The sequence below is a fragment of the Physcomitrium patens genome, chromosome 13 (genome assembly GCF_059467195.1).
Source record: "Physcomitrium patens ecotype Gransden chromosome 13, ASM5946719v1, whole genome shotgun sequence".
Lineage (NCBI taxonomy): Eukaryota > Viridiplantae > Streptophyta > Bryopsida > Funariales > Funariaceae > Physcomitrium > Physcomitrium patens.
In genome coordinates this window covers 12,891,739-12,908,860 of record NC_143422.1, presented here as the reverse complement: position 1 = coordinate 12,908,860, position 17,122 = coordinate 12,891,739, and the positions used below count along the sequence as shown (strand labels likewise).

General features: G+C 36.4%; 1 protein-coding gene across 1 annotated transcript; it reads left to right on the top strand.

Moving 5' to 3' along the window:
• Window positions 1-3,025: 3,025 nt before the first annotated feature.
• Window positions 3,026-3,874, top strand: LOC112290236 (uncharacterized). Its single transcript, XM_024536327.3, has one exon. The coding sequence runs from the start codon at window positions 3,298-3,300 to the stop codon at window positions 3,625-3,627; it is 330 nt and encodes a 109-aa protein (XP_024392095.1). The 5' UTR covers window positions 3,026-3,297; the 3' UTR covers window positions 3,628-3,874.
• Window positions 3,875-17,122: the final 13,248 nt, after the last annotated feature.

The following is a 17,122-nucleotide window of genomic DNA, read 5'->3' as shown; positions in this document are numbered from 1 at the left end:
CATGAGTAACATCTCTAGAAGATGATGGATGTCCATCTATGACTTCTACATGAACAGATTTGATTTTTTATACTAATGGTATTTTATGACTTTCAACAAATTTTACATCTAAGAAACAAGTTGAGGCTTTTGAAATTATCAAGGTGGAGGATTTATAATTATTAGGTCCTAAATGTACATCTATTATAAAAAGAGGTGAGGGTTCTGAAAAGAGAATAGGACCTTTATTAAAAATTGTACAAGATTCCAGTGACACGGTGTCGTATTAAATGAAGTCTTGCTTGAGAATGCACTGGGCACCTGGCTGTAGAAGATAAAAGAAAATTGCAACAAAAGGTCGAATTAGTTGATGATCTCAAAATTCCACTCGGATGTCGACTGACCTCTCCTTCTCCAATCTAATGTCAAACTTTTAGCATTGCTATCTCATTTTTCTATCATTTGATTGCTTCCAAATTTTACTTGCATATAGGAAATCAAGTCTTCTATTGATAAAACTAAAAATCTCCCCGATACAACTAGCAGATTACTAGATATCTAAGTAAATCTTACTGGTCCTCAAAATCCTAAATACTGAGACCTTAGCTCACAAAACCTTTGTATGTATCGATCTAGCCATTCAATTGCCCTCATACCTCTTGTACACATTTACAACAAGCATACCAATAAGTCTCTAAATTGTTATCCATAAAAATGCTATAAAAATCACAAAATCCAAAAATTTGTAAATAAGTTTTATTTCTCAAAGATCTAAAATCACAAAGAACATCACTCGCTTTGAAAATCCCTCAAAATCCAATACTAATCCCAAATGACACAAAATCACCTTTCCAAAAATCCCTCCACAAGTCTACCATCCCTCCTTCATTCGGCTCTCCGATCTCCCCCCCCAAATCCCTCTACCCGTCTGTCTCCTATTCTTTCACCTTGGTCTTCCCGAATTGGTCTAGCCAATGGAGCTTTTTCTCCCATGCGGTCCAATATCCTCCTGCCTTGGACTTCTCGAATTGATCCAGTTGACAGAACAGCTTACAATGGAGCCGAAGCCTCCACATTGGAACTTCATTGGGTTGCCAATCGAATCAAGTTTCATACTGGATAAGAGATCGTAATAGGACCTGGATTAGACGTCTGGACAATTGGGTCAGATTGGTCCTTCATATCAAGCTCACTTAACATTGAATTAGTCCTTTTTCCTTCTGCAGACTCTTGTTATTGGAATTAAACGAAGCATTTCATTACTAGTAAATATGTCCCGACTGACTGCGATGGGGTGACAGTAACTGGCCCTTGAATATTGGTACTGGAATTGGCTGCTACTACTAACATTCAAGCTGACTAAATATTAATAAAAATCTTCTTCCTTTGTATTTTCACTATACAGTCGTATTACAAAACGACGTCCACTCCCCCTTGAACCTCTGTATCCTTTAGTATGCACCAATTAACCTAGTTGTTGTTCGACTCATAATATGTTCTCTAAGTCTTTGTCCAATCCATCTTTATCATCTTTACTATCCAGATCAATTTCATCTCCTCCCTGAAAAACATCTATCTCTTCACTATGGTCTTTTATATTTATTTTTGAGTATCTTTGTTTAAATATTTTTACTCCCTTCCCTGCAATTGGTATTTTTAACTTCATTCCATCTAACTCCCGCAATGAGTAAGTTGCATTATTATCAACAGCTATTACCACATACGGTCCAAACCATCGCTTAGAAAACTTTCTTAAAGTATTGTGTTGATTGCCCAAGCTACTATCATAGAACAAAATCCAATCACCTTCTTCAATTAACTTATTAGACTATAACATTTAAGAAATTATGAAAATTATATACTTGACTTGTTGTGTTTGATTGGATTAATTGTGATTATTATATCATTTTTTATTTTTATTTTTATTATTTTTTTTATATTTATGGTTTAAGTGCCCACATTGGTTAATATTGGATTTTAATCTAAATTACAATTGAATCAAATTGAACTTAAATGTGAAGGGGAAAAAACCACTCACAATCTCATAAGTGCCCAACAAATTTGGTATGATATTGTCTATGTTTTTGAAATTGTCACTTCTTAGTAACAAGTTATCTACATACATAAAGTAGAAGAATAATATATTTTACATATTCAATACAGTAATACAAATTACGAACTTTATTACTCCTTAGAAACTGTCTCTCCTGTAGAAAAGCGTCAATGTTGGAAAACCACACACCAAGGGCTTAATTCAATCCTTATACCACACGATTGAGTTGGCACACTTTGCTTGCTGTTTTGTACATTGCCCATCAGTTGTGCACCTCCTTGTGTACTTCCATTCCTCGGTCCAATTAAAAATGCAGTGTTGACTACCTCAATTCATTCTTGATAGATGATAAAGAATGCTACTCCTGCGGAGGCGGTTCGAAACGATGCTCATGCAGTCTGAAACAACGAGGCCATCCAGTGGTCCAAGATCGAACTGTGCGCAATCGTGCAGGTTGGTTCCAAGTTCAGCTGACGACGAAGAGAAATCGGCACCGTGAGCCCAATGGTTTCTCGTTGAAACACCATGGCAGCTTTCCCATTTGGGCCGCCAGCAGAGGCAGTGAGCAAGCATACCGACGAATGTTGGATCTGAGGATGACAACACGTTGCGGCATGGACCCTTCTGACTTCGAGCTTCGCCGAACACGGCCCTCCCCGTCTTCCGCGAAGGAGGACCAAGCCCCTTGCCCGGACTCCAGCGGCTTCAATCCATTTAGCCTTTGCTGCTTGCTGTCAAAGGCGTATGAGTGCGGCGACCGCACTCGAACGCTGTTGCCTGCAACACTTCCTCACGGACCCGTGGGTCCAGCCGGAGGGGTTTACCGAGTCCTTGATATTCATGCGCTACAGTGCCAAAGTTCCGACCTTACCGCGTGCGTTGAAAATGGCATGACCATGCCGTCACCAGGTTCGAGGACGACGCACGCGCAACAAAGTCTCCCATGTCCACGTCCGGTACGATGGCCCTGCTCCTATAAATACAAGAGCCCTCCTCCGTCTTCCACAACCTCCAGCTCCCAAGTCACTTCATCGGCAAGTACACGCATCAGGAACCAGGAGAGCAGTGCAGTATTTCGGACACTTCGGACTCATCGGGGATCGCAGGATTTCTAGATCGAATTTCGGAGGCCAGGATTCTTGTGGAGGTGTGCCGCTCAAGGAGATCGGAGCGTGCAGCGAGGACGTGAAAACCGTCGCCGATCACACGAGTCCACAGGGGTGTGAGTCCAGCAGTGGTCGTGAAACCGTAGACCCTCCTCCAAAATGACCAAGCAATTCCAGCACCTGGTAGCGGCGTTGGCGGCAGTGGTGGTGCTTTGTGCGGTCATGGGCGCGCAAGTGGACGCTCAAAGCATTCCTGCGCCGGCTCCCTACATGCGAGGCTACGCCCCATCTCAAGCTCCCGCTGCGGTGTACGATGGCGTTCCCGAGTACGCTCCAAGCTTGGCACCCAGCAACGCCCCCGCGTCCGCTCCAGAGGGGTCGCCCATGTCTGCTCCGGTGGTGGCTTCTCCGGCGTACGGTCCCAGCTCTGGCTCCCCATTCCAATCCCCAGCTGATGCACCGGGACCCATGTCGGGAGAAGGTTTCTGAGCTCAGTCATGTGGATCTTCTGGCTGAGCGCGTGAAACATTTTTTGTAGCGACACATTGTTTGGAACACTCGCAGATTCATGAGCAGTTCCAGTAGTGGTAGGTGTAGATGTAGATGAAGTGAAGCATTGGTTGTGGGTTGCCACGTCGAAGTAAAGCATCGATTGGCTCCACAGCGGAGCATGTACATTGTCGTTCATTGGGAAGAAGATTGAATCAACATCCGAGATGAGTTCTCTTTGCATGGACCAACTGTGGTGGTTGTGGAAAGGCAGCATCCTGGCACCATCCTCTCCAACATCTGTGCCAAGCTTCAGTATGGGATTCATATTCTGATAGAGGCAGAAGAAGTCGGGCAATGGATGTTGGGTTGCCGGTCTTGGTGGCACTGCCAGGATTGTAACCTCCACTCTGAATATGTGGTACGCGGCGTGATGGTTGTGCAGAAGTTGAATTGTGTTGTAATCAGATTCTGTGATTATTGGGTGATTTGTACATGTTTACACGTGTTGAGTAAGTTTAATTGGATTCGATCAGTCTGGACGGTTGGAGAGTATAATTTGAGTCTTGGGTTTTAGCATGGGTTGGCAACTTATTTGAGGAAGGGTGGTATCGGAATTGTTGGGAGTGTGTTGCTTCACAGTTTGTTCAAATGAGCTCTTTGCTTTTAATTCAATGAAATCAACACTTTGTTTGTTGTGGCGCTTCACGGTGGGTATTTGAGATTATTGTTTATGATTTCTTCAGATTAATGAATCATGATATGAATCAGTCGCGAGAGTCTCTGCGTACTGGCATTTGTATTTCTTTTTCTGTTTGGAGATGGTACTTGGAATGTGTTTCTGCAATAGGAGTCTTTATGAAGCTGAATGTCAAACTGTCGCTCTGAATCGGCAGCGTTAGAAATTTAACTAGATTGTATTGATTGTAGGTTGCTTCCGTCGGATGTGTTTCAATGTTGCGTTGCAGTTTTCTATTGTGAAGTTGTATTGTTTCATGAAGTCTGTACTTTGATGCTTTTTAGTTTGATTTGAGTGTTACAATGCATGAAAGTTGTCATTTAGCTATGATAGAATCATGGGGATTATAACATTGCAATGTTTAAAGTGTACTAGTGCAATAAAAAGTAAAAAGATGTAAATATATAAAACCATATGTTTGATGATATTTGGCCAATAAAAAGTGCAAAGATATATATTTATATATATCGCTTATATTAAGATCGCTCCAGGATACAAGTGCAAGGAGTCAAGTGGTGGCTCTCCTTCACCGCATGCTCCCCGCTTTGTTTTCATCAAAAAAACTTCACATTATCTGGAGAAAACAGGTCCTTAATAGAACTAATAACTTGCTGTTTCGGGATGTTAATGTATTGTGTCGATAAGTTTTGTATGCCGCCTCCTAGACTCAGATCATTCTTCTGCATTCTTATAATTTTCTTCTTCTCGAGTGAATGGGAGAGCAGGTGGTAGTTGCTACACGTTGCAGGTGAGTAGAGAGTTGTTGCATTCGGCTGGTATCGAGGTGTTGCGTTCGACGGTATCGAGCTACTGCGTTCGGCTGGCTGGTTAGCTGGACGTTGTTGTGTGTGATCATGTGGCAAAGCACTGAGGCAAACTGAATGAATTTTACGAACTAGTGAATTTTATTGCCTAAATTTGATCCTGAATGCTGGTGCCGTTGGGAGTGGGTGCAGAATGCTGGTGCCGCTAGGAGTGGATGCAGAATGTTGGTGCTGCTGGGAGTGGGTGCAGCTCTAGCTCTTGCCCCGTTGTTGGAAGCTAATCCAGTGCACACCTCAGGAGGTAAGCTGCCATAGGCAGTAGCCACAGCCGAGGAGGTAAAACACAAGTCATGCAGCTCCAGCTCTTGCCACAATGTACAGTGCACATCTCACCTGTAGGTAGAAGCCACACCTGGATAAAACACAATTACACCTAAAGAGGTAAAATTTCAATTCGAGCAAGTTTCTAAGTTTTTATTTTTAGTTTATATTTTAAGTTTTTTTATTTCTAATTTTGTTTGTACCTTCCATTGTAGGTTTTGTCACATGATGAGAAGAGGCCATTGTATATGAGCAATATTAAGTTTTGGGCCATTGCTCCAGAGCAAGCAAATAAATTCATTTGTAATATTTTTATGACAATCAAAGTTAACTTCATGAAGTACGAAAAAAATATGAAATTTTTTATATTCAACTTCATATAAAATAATGATATATAATGATGTATTCATTTGTTAATTTTGATTCATTTTGGTTTGTGATGATGCCCATTTGGAAATTGTTTAATCCAAGAATGCCATGTGGGTCGTTTGGAAGCATCAATATTTATGTAACTTTGATATGCAACTTTATACTTGAATTCATTTTATTACGACAAAAACTCATTCCAAAGACTTTATTATGATTGACGTAGAGTTTCATTTTTGGGCCATCTTGATCTAGAGCAATCAAATGAATTCATTTGTAAGATTTTATGACAATCAAAGTTCACTTACTTTAGCCATATCAAATTTATCTTTAATTCACTCTAAAATTATACTTTGTAAATGACAAGCTACTGATAATAGAAAGGTTAATTAAATTGCAAAGCCAATTGGGAGGAAAATTTGAGTAATTATTATTTTTTAATTCTTTGGAGTGTACTCATGAAGACTAAAAAGTGTGAATGACAACTTTTTGCAAGCCTTCAGTAAAGGAACCATAAATAGAAGAATTTTGTACTTTTTTAATTCTACACTGTACACATTTCATATCCTTTGGCTATCATCTTTTTTCTTCTATAAAAAAAGCTAAGATATTATTTTTAAATATGGCTTTATATAGTTATTTTAATAGTTTTTAACTTTATAGTTATATTTATAGTTTTTATTTATAGTTACATTTATTATATTACATTTCATATTATATCTTCATTATAAATACGAGTTCTTGAGCAACAAAGTTTTATTGGAATTTTACAAGTATTCTTAACGACAACAAGAATTATTGTTCAAAAATTAAATTGTAAGAATTTTATTTCTTCTTCTTATATGGGCTTTTTATATTCAACTTCATATGTATAAATATATATAAATATATATATATATATGTATATAAATATTTTAATAAATATAAAGATACAATTTTATAGATGTACAATTTGATAGAGGTACAATTTAGATGATTCTAAGCTTATTCCAATTTTCTATTGAAACCCATGCCATTGTGAATGGTCCAGCTTTAACAATGAATCAAAGAGCAATTGCTCAACAATAGCATAGAGAACATGAGAGAGCACAAAGAGAATCTAAAATAGTTACAAGTGTTCAAGCCATCCATGCCATTATGAACAGTCCAACTTTAACAATAAATCAAAGAACAATTATTTAATGATAGCATAGAGAATGTGAGAGAACACAAAGAGAAACTGAAAATGTTATAAATACTAAAGCTATACATAATCTAAGGAAGATGAATGTTTTGTGTCCTCATTGTAATGCATTGCATTGGTTTAATAAACATTTAGCTCAATCGCCCAGGGAGTTGCCATTATTTGGATAATATTGTTGTCAAGGAAAAGTTTCTCTACCATATCTACCTTCTCCGCCTTTACTTTTGAGACGCTTATTTGAAAACCAAGATGCAAGAGTAAGGGAGTTCCAAGAAAATATCCGTTGGTACAATGCTGCACATGCATTTACATCCTTAGGTACAAATATTGATCGATTTGTGCTTCAAAGAAATGCTCCATATATTTTTAGAATAAATGGGAGTTGCACCATTTAGCAAGAGCATTGTTACCAGAAGAAGGTAGTAATCCAACTCATGCATAGCTCTATATCCACGATGCATCATTTACACAAGATAGAAAAATGGGATGTAATCATGGTTTATTGACTCAAACTATGTGGGAAATTGGAGAAGTTTTGAGGGAAAATAATCCGTTTATTGGATTATATAGAGAAGCACATGAAATACTATCTCAGGTATGGAATGAAGGAGTAGTAGAAGTAGATCTTGCTATTTTTTTATATTTTATGAATAAGAGCAATAGACGCCAATATAATCTTCCCACCACTTTTGAAGAAATTTCTCTTATATTAATTAGAGATGGATCAAAGCATAATGCACTTTGTAATATTATTATTTGCCTATGTAGTAATGGGTTGTTAGAAAAGATTCATGAGGCTCATCCAACTTATTTTCTCCTTTATTATATTCTATTTTTTTTGTATAGAATCCTTAGATGGTATCTAGACTTAAGGACACAAAATGTAGTGATGGATATTGTGTCAAGGACGAGAATTTGATGAAAAAATAATTCAGACAAGTGAAGCTTCACTCAAAGAAAGGTAACAAAATATAAATAAACAAGTATGTATATTGAAAGAGAAACTGGAATGACTATTGCCAAAAGACAACAAAACTAGAGACCCTTGAAACTAGACTGGAAGCAAGAAAGGAGTTGATAAGAGTGAAGAAGGCTTCACTCTTGTCTCTATATATACTATTCAACTAGGGACTACGTGGCGACGTTCTATAAGACCTCCAATATGTGTTGACTTTGTAGGACACATGCCTTGACTTACAAGGTAAGTTTTTCTACGTGTGGGCCACATAGTTAGCTTGATCTTCAAGCTAACAACATGTGTGGCATATGGCCAACTTTTTGACCACGATTCTAATCCAAAAATTCAATTAAAGATACCTACGAAGTCAAAGCAGCATCTATGAAGCTTCTAAGAAGCTTCTATATTAAATACTATAGAATTAACTTACTTTTATCTATTTTGACTTACTTCCACCTATTTGTATATGTAATTACTAGCTTATATAAGTATGTCCGTGACATTACCCCCCCTTCTAGGAACGAGTTCCACGAAGAGCAGTCATCATATGTTGAGGAAATCTATGATGCAACGAATTGTATTTGCCACATACTCTGATCTTTGTTCTCTTCAAAGATGATTGATAGGGCCTCTCAATCATTGATAGTGTCCCATACTAAGGCGGGAAGATCACCCAGTTATTTGATCATTGTTGAGGCCTTCATAACTTCTTTCAAATAGAACATTTGGAACACCATCAGGAGTTGTTCCTACCTCTAGCACAATCACCAAACATCGGGAGTCCCTTCCCAAATCGTGATACCAAACGCGTAGTATCTTGCCATCTATTCGAGGAAGAACATGTCGTTCTAGAAGATCTTCATCTCGATTGCGTCGTCTTAAAGGTTGTGACAATCGTAATGTCTTATCCGACAGGTCAGTAAATGAAGGCTCTTGAGTCAAATCCGCTCGTTGTTGATTCTCCATCTCCTGAGCATCACTACTACAAAGAAGCTACGAACAAGGATTGAAAGTAGAATGTTATCTTGCCTAGATGTTGTTTCTTTTATAAAGAAGGAGAAATAAAAGGTGCTAGATAAGAGGATTGGAGAGGCAATAGCCTTACACAAATGGATTATTTTTCTTATCGACTTTTTTTAAGGCCTACAGAGTATTCCACAATTTTACATGGAGGAAAGCTATTATAAGAATTTATGGTTGATGGATGGACAACAAATGAGCAATGGCGTTTGAGATATCTACGTTACAATAAAGGAAATCTATGTTGTCATGTTGTGGTTTGGCTGCTATATGAAAATAATATAATTATATACTTAATATATAATTTATTAAGTAACATGGTGAGAGCCATGTTAGTAGATTTTAGTTGGTTGTAGAATATAATTTGATTATTACCTTGAAAAGAGGTTGTTTAAAAAGATTACTATAGAATTTGTATAACTTTAATTTCTTTTGATAGTGGCTTTTAAGATTGATTTTGATTGATAGTAACTTTTAAATATTTAGAGTCACCTTTATTAGACATTGGTGACCTTTGAAAACTTATTTTGGTTCTTTTATTTGGTGTTTAGAGCATAAATTATATAAATCTTATAAGAAAAAGGATTGAAGAAGGATTTTGGTAGCAAAGGGAGTAATAAGGGCACCAATATGGATGAATAGAGATGGATGATATTAATCTCTATTCCTATTGGCTAAAAATCATATCCAATGGGCTTGAAGGAGGTTGCCTAAGGCCATATTAGAGATTAGGGTTAGTTTTTTGGAGCCATTTGAACTTTGAAGGCTAAGATCAATAAGTTTAGGTTTTTGGCTATGGGTTTGGTACAAATCTTATATGATTTGGAGTTTATATGAAGGAGATATAGGCGCTCAAAGTTAAGGTACTGATTTGGAAGCTACTATCACTCTTATGAATATAACACACGTCTACAAAAGACAATTGAGGATCAGTGACCACGACTAGAGAGAGCACTTTTTGTAGCTATATTTTTTGCATACTGCTTGCTAGATTCCAAGTTGGGATAAAAGAGATATTAGATTTTGAAGTTAGTACATGCAATCTAAGGGTAGTAGATAACTCGATTTACTAGTAGTTGTATCTTGAACTATATCTTAAGAAATTTGACAAGGTTTTGGCTCAAAATTTCAAAGAATGTGTATATTCATGTTAGTAAACTTTATACATAAGTTTGATGGCATTTAAGTATTGGATTCTTGAGATATTAAGAAAATAGTGCTCAGGTGCTTGTAAATTAGGGTTTAAAGCATCTGCTAGGATTTCTTAGATGCTAGAAGATTGGAAGTGAATTTGTAGTTGGTTTTTTTTTTTTTTGTGGTAAAATTTAAGGATAAATTCTACCTATCTTATAAATTTGAGACAAACTAAATAGTTAGATCAAGAGTTATGAATTTCTAAAGTTCTAAAAGAGAAAATCCTTTGTAGGAAAAATATGTTTTGGAGGGATTTTGCTATATTTTGAATTTTATGCAAAATAAAGGAGTTTTGGAAGCTAAGACAAGATACATATAAAAGTTTAAGCTAAACTTTCTATAGCTAGATATCTAGTGTATTCCCAGATAGCAAATCATGTGATACGACAATGAGCTGATTTATACCAAAGATTAGTGGATGTTGTTGTAATTCATCAAAATAGGCATAAAGAAAGACAATATGAATTAAATAATTTAAGACGTAGGATCTTACTTCTATCATCACATATTGGAAGTGCAAGACATATGATAGAAATACTTCAAGATTCTATGGCAATTACAAGGTTTTATCAACATCCTAATGTTTTTATGATAGTGACAACAAATCCAAGATAGTCCAAAATTGAGAATGAATTGCTTCAAGGACAACAAACAAGTAACCAGCTAGATTTGGTTGCTTATATATTTGAACTCAAGAAATGTGCAAATATGGAAGATATAAAGAAAAGAATTGTCTTTGGTCATGTTATTGCACATATTTATGCCATTGAATTTTAAAAGAGAGGTCTACTTCATATGCAATCAATATCTCGAATGACTTTAGATTCTCGACAATATAAATATAAACCTCCGTAAAAATATCAAATCTTTTCTTGCTCTATAAAAAATTTAAAATATATTGTATTGATTTGCATGGGCTTTGGTCTTGATGAATAAGTTGTTATAAACTAAAAAGTTATTGCCATGACTTGATTTATACTTCTTCAAGCAAATCTTTATTCTAAGCATTTATCAAAAAATCAATTATTCCATGCAATGGCTTGAGCAATAAACTACTCCAATAAATATTCTTGTGATATTATCAACATAAAAACTTTAATATTATATTTTAATCCATATCAAAATTGATTGATAAGGACTTTATCATTTTATTCCACATTCCAAATAAGGTTTTGGAATTCAATAAGCATATATCATGGTTAAACATGATTTTTGTTATAAAAATATAACTTTGGTCTTAGCTACCTTTTTTTCATCACTTTTTTCAAAAATAGATGTAAATAATTCCAAGAATAAATTTAGATCATAAAAAAAAAAAAAAAAAAAAAAAAAAAATCATCAAAGGTGCAAATCAAGAAAGAGCACTTTCATAGAAAAGTGCACCTATGAATTTAACTTAAGTAAATTTATTAGGATATTGAGAATAATACAAATTTAGATAAAACTTTAGTTGTTGTAGAAATCCTCAAAACTTTGATCTTATTCTGTCAAACTTCTTTGAAATATTTTTTCTATCTTTTATCATATTTATAATAGCAAGACTTTTTGGATTTATTTATAAACTTGATTTACTTACTTCTCTTAATTCTATAACTTTTTGATATAAACTTTCAACTTTATTGTTAATCTCTTCCATAAGCATTAGAATATCACTTCTATGATTGATATTAGAGATATATAAAATTTCCACCTTGAATATTGACAAGCTCCTGAAGATTTATAATAGTTACAACTTTATTCTTACTTCTATCAAAATTAGCATCTATAATTTTTTCTTCCATAGATAATTCAAAAAAATCTATAAGTCAAATTAAAAAATAATAATTTGTAATCTCTAATATCAAATAAAAATTTCTACAAAAAAGAATAGTTCACTTTCTTTAAGAAAAACAAATCAGCGTTAGAAAACTAAAATATTAGATTAAAAGTGAGTAGTCTATAATCTTCAAAATACAATAATAAAAATAGAATAATTTATTTATTTTTAAAACAAAATAAAAACAATGAATTGGCACTCTTAGTAAACTATCAAAGACATGAATTTTACAAAATCTAAAAGATCAATACACTCTTATGTCATTCATAATGACTAAAAAATCTCTTAAAGATAACATAATATTAAACTAGAATGGCTATTGTAAAAGACAAGAAGATTAGAAAGTCTTAAAATAAGAGTAAAGACTAAAAAGCCATTAACAAGAGTGAAAAAGGCTTCACTCTTCTCTCCATATATACTATCTAAGTAGGAGCTACATGATAATAATCTATAGAACCTACAACACATGTCTAACTTATAAAATAAGTTTCATATATGTGTGCCACATACTTAACTTATTCTACAAACTACTAACATATTTAATATGTGACTAATTTATTGGCCAAGTTTTTAACCTACCAATCAACTACACACATATGAAAAGTCAAATATATATCTTTGTAGCTTCTAAGAAGCTTTGCCACAAGATAATATCAAATCAACCTACATTTATCTTCTATCTAACACATCTTATTTAGGTAAATATATATATATATATATATATATATATATGTATCTATATATATATATATATATATATATATTTGTAATATTAAACTCCCAATTACTAAGCAATGTTGGAATGTATCTATTCTAAAAGATTTCATATCTATCTATAGTTTTATTCACAAATTCATAAGTATTAATAATAGATTATACATTTTCCTATTAAACTTCCTTAATAGTTTTTTGTCTATTTTTGTTAATGCACTAGATTCTTTTGTTTGTAAATTTGAACTTTCTACCAAGCTATATTTTCACCTAGTCTAGGTTTGACATGTCATAAGTGGCCATCAAATTGGCTCTGATATTGTCAAGTTGGTTCTGATATTGTCTATGCTTTTGACATGGTCCACTTCTTAATAACAGGTTGTCCACATAAAATATATTAGAATTATATGTTTTGCATTTTCAATAGAGTAATACAAATTATGATCTCTAGTACTTCATTGCAACTCTTTCTCCTATAGAAAGGCGTCGATGTTGGAAAACCACACACCAAGGGCTTAATTCAATCCTTATACCACACGATTGAGTTGGCACACTTTGCTTGCTGTTTTGTACATTGCCCATCAGTTGTGCACCTCCTTGTGTACTTCCATTCCTCGGTCCAATTAAAAATGCAGTGTTGACTACCTCAATTCATTCTTGATAGATGATAAAGAATGCTACTCCTGCGGAGGCGGTTCGAAACGATGCTCATGCAGTCTGAAACAACGAGGCCATCCAGTGGTCCAAGATCGAACTGTGCGCAATCGTGCAGGTTGGTTCCAAGTTCAGCTGACGACGAAGAGAAATCGGCACCGTGAGCCCAATGGTTTCTCGTTGAAACACCATGGCAGCTTTCCCATTTGGGCCGCCAGCAGAGGCAGTGAGCAAGCGTACCGACGAATGTTGGATCTGAGGATGACAACACGTTGCGGCATGGACCCTTCTGACTTCGAGCTTCGCCGAACACGGCCCTCCCCGTCTTCCGCGAAGGAGGACCAAGCCCCTTGCCCGGACTCCAGCGGCTTCAATCCATTTAGCCTTTGCTGCTTGCTGTCAAAGGCGTATGAGTGCGGCGACCGCACTCGAACGCTGTTGCCTGCAACACTTCCTCACGGACCCGTGGGTCCAGCCGGAGGGGTTTACCGAGTCCTTGATATTCATGCGCTACAGTGCCAAAGTTCCGACCTTACCGCGTGCGTTGAAAATGGCATGACCATGCCGTCACCAGGTTCGAGGACGACGCACGCGCAACAAAGTCTCCCATGTCCACGTCCGGTACGATGGCCCTGCTCCTATAAATACAAGAGCCCTCCTCCGTCTTCCACAACCTCCAGCTCCCAAGTCACTTCATCGGCAAGTACACGCATCAGGAACCAGGAGAGCAGTGCAGTATTTCGGACACTTCGGACTCATCGGGGATCGCAGGATTTCTAGATCGAATTTCGGAGGCCAGGATTCTTGTGGAGGTGTGCCGCTCAAGGAGATCGGAGCGTGCAGCGAGGACGTGAAAACCGTCGCCGATCACACGAGTCCACAGGGGTGTGAGTCCAGCAGTGGTCGTGAAACCGTAGACCCTCCTCCAAAATGGCCAAGCAATTCCAGCACCTGGTAGCGGCGTTGGCGGCAGTGGTGGTGCTTTGTGCGGTCATGGGCGCGCAAGTGGACGCTCAAAGCATTCCTGCGCCGGCTCCCTACATGCGAGGCTACGCCCCATCTCAAGCTCCCGCTGCGGTGTACGATGGCGTTCCCGAGTACGCTCCAAGCTTGGCACCCAGCAACGCCCCCGCGTCCGCTCCAGAGGGGTCGCCCATGTCTGCTCCGGTGGTGGCTTCTCCGGCGTACGGTCCCAGCTCTGGCTCCCCATTCCAATCCCCAGCTGATGCACCGGGACCCATGTCGGGAGAAGGTTTCTGAGCTCAGTCATGTGGATCTTCTGGCTGAGCGCGTGAAACATTTTTTGTAGCGACACATTGTTTGGAACACTCGCAGATTCATGAGCAGTTCCAGTAGTGGTAGGTGTAGATGTAGATGAAGTGAAGCATTGGTTGTGGGTTGCCACGTCGAAGTAAAGCATCGATTGGCTCCACAGCGGAGCATGTACATTGTCGTTCACTGGGAAGAAGATTGAATCAACATCCGAGATGAGTTCTCTTTGCATGGACCAACTGTGGTGGTTGTGGAAAGGCAGCATCCTGGCACCATCCTCTCCAACATCTGTGCCAAGCTTCAGTATGGGATTCATATTCTGATAGAGGCAGAAGAAGTCGGGCAATGGATGTTGGGTTGCCGGTCTTGGTGGCACTGCCAGGATTGTAACCTCCACTCTGAATATGTGGTACGCGGCGTGATGGTTGTGCAGAAGTTGAATTGTGTTGTAATCAGATTCTGTGATTATTGGGTGATTTGTACATGTTTACACGTGTTGAGTAAGTTTAATTGGATTCGATCAGTCTGGACGGTTGGAGAGTATAATTTGAGTCTTGGGTTTTAGCATGGGTTGGCAACTTATTTGAGGAAGGGTGGTATCGGAATTGTTGGGAGTGTGTTGCTTCACAGTTTGTTCAAATGAGCTCTTTGCTTTTAATTCAATGAAATCAAAGACTTTACTATGATTGACGTAGAGTTTCATTTTTGGGCCATCTTGATCTAGAGCAATCAAATGAATTCATTTGTAAGATTTTATGACAATCAAAGTTCACTTACTTTAGCCATGTCAAATTTATCTTTAATTCACTCTAAAATTATACTTTGTAAATGACAAGCTACTGATAATAGAAAGGTTAATTAAATTGCAAAGCCAATTGGGAGGAAAATTTGAGTAATTATTATTTTTTAATTCTTTGGAGTGTACTCATGAAGACTAAAAAGTGTGAATGACAACTTTTTGCAAGCCTTCAGTAAAGGAACCATAAATAGAAGAATTTTGTACTTTTTTAATTCTACACTGTACACATTTCATATCCTTTGGCTATCATCTTTTTTCTTCTATAAAAACAGCTAAGATATTATTTTTAAATATGGCTTTATATAGTTATTTTAATAGTTTTTAACTTTATAGTTATATTTATAGTTTTTATTTATAGTTACATTTATTATATTACATTTCATATTATATCTTCATTATAAATACGAGTTCTTGAGCAACAAAGTTTTATTGGAATTTTACAAGTATTGTTAACGACAACAAAGAATTGTTGTTCAAAAATTAAATTGTAAGAATTTTATTTCTTCCTCTTATATAGGCTTTTTATATTCAACTTCATATGTTTAAATATATATAAATATATATAAATATAAAGATACAATTTTATAGATGTACAATTTGATAGAGGTACAATTTAGATGATTCTAAGCTTATTCCAATTTTCTATTGAAACCCATGCCATTGTGAATGGTCCAGCTTTAACAATGAATCAAAGAGCAATTGCTCAACAATAGCATAGAGAACATGAGAGAGCACAAAGAGAATCTAAAATAGTTACAAGTGTTCAAGCCATCCATGCCATTATAAACAGTCCAACTTTAACAATAAATCAAAGAACAATTATTTAATGATAGCATAGAGAATGTGAGAGAACACAAAGAGAAGCTGAAAATGTTATAAGTACTGAAGCTATACATAATCTAAGGAAGATGAATGTTTTGTGTCCTCATTGTAATGCATTGCATTGGTTTAATAAACATTTAGCTCAATCGCCCAGGGAGTTGCCATTATTTGGATAATATTGTTGTCAAGGAAAAGTTTCTCTACCATATCTACCTTCTCCGCCTTTACTTTTGAGACGCTTATTTGAAAACCAAGATGCAAGAGTAAGGGAGTTCCAAGAAAATATCCGTTGGTACAATGCTGCACATGCATTTACATCCTTAGGTACAAATATTGATCGATTTGTGCTTCAAAGAAATGCTCCATATATTTTTAGAATAAATGGGAGTTGCACCATTTAGCAAGAGCATTGTTACCAGAAGAAGGTAGTAATCCAACTCATGCATAGCTCTATATCCACGATGCATCATTTACACAAGATAGAAAAATGGGATGTAATCATGGTTTATTGACTCAAACTATGTGGGAAATTGGAGAAGTTTTGAGGGAAAATAATCCGTTTATTGGATTATATAGAGAAGCACATGAAATACTATCTCAGGTATGGAATGAAGGAGTAGTAGAAGTAGATCTTGCTATTTTTTTATATTTTATGAATAAGAGCAATAGACGCCAATATAATCTTCCCACCACTTTTGAAGAAATTTCTCTTATATTAATTAGAGATGGATCAAAGCATAATGCACTTTGTAATATTATTATTTGCCTATGTAGTAATGGGTTGTTAGAAAAGATTCATGAGGCTCATCCAACTTATTTTCTCCTTTATTATATTCTATTTTTTTTGTATAGAATCCTTAGATGGTATCTAGACTT

Bases quoted from the DNA above. Each gene is read 5' to 3' on its own strand.
- LOC112290236 (XM_024536327.3), top strand. From the start codon at position 3,298: ATGACCAAGCAATTCCAGCACCTGGTAGCGGCGTTGGCGGCAGTGGTG.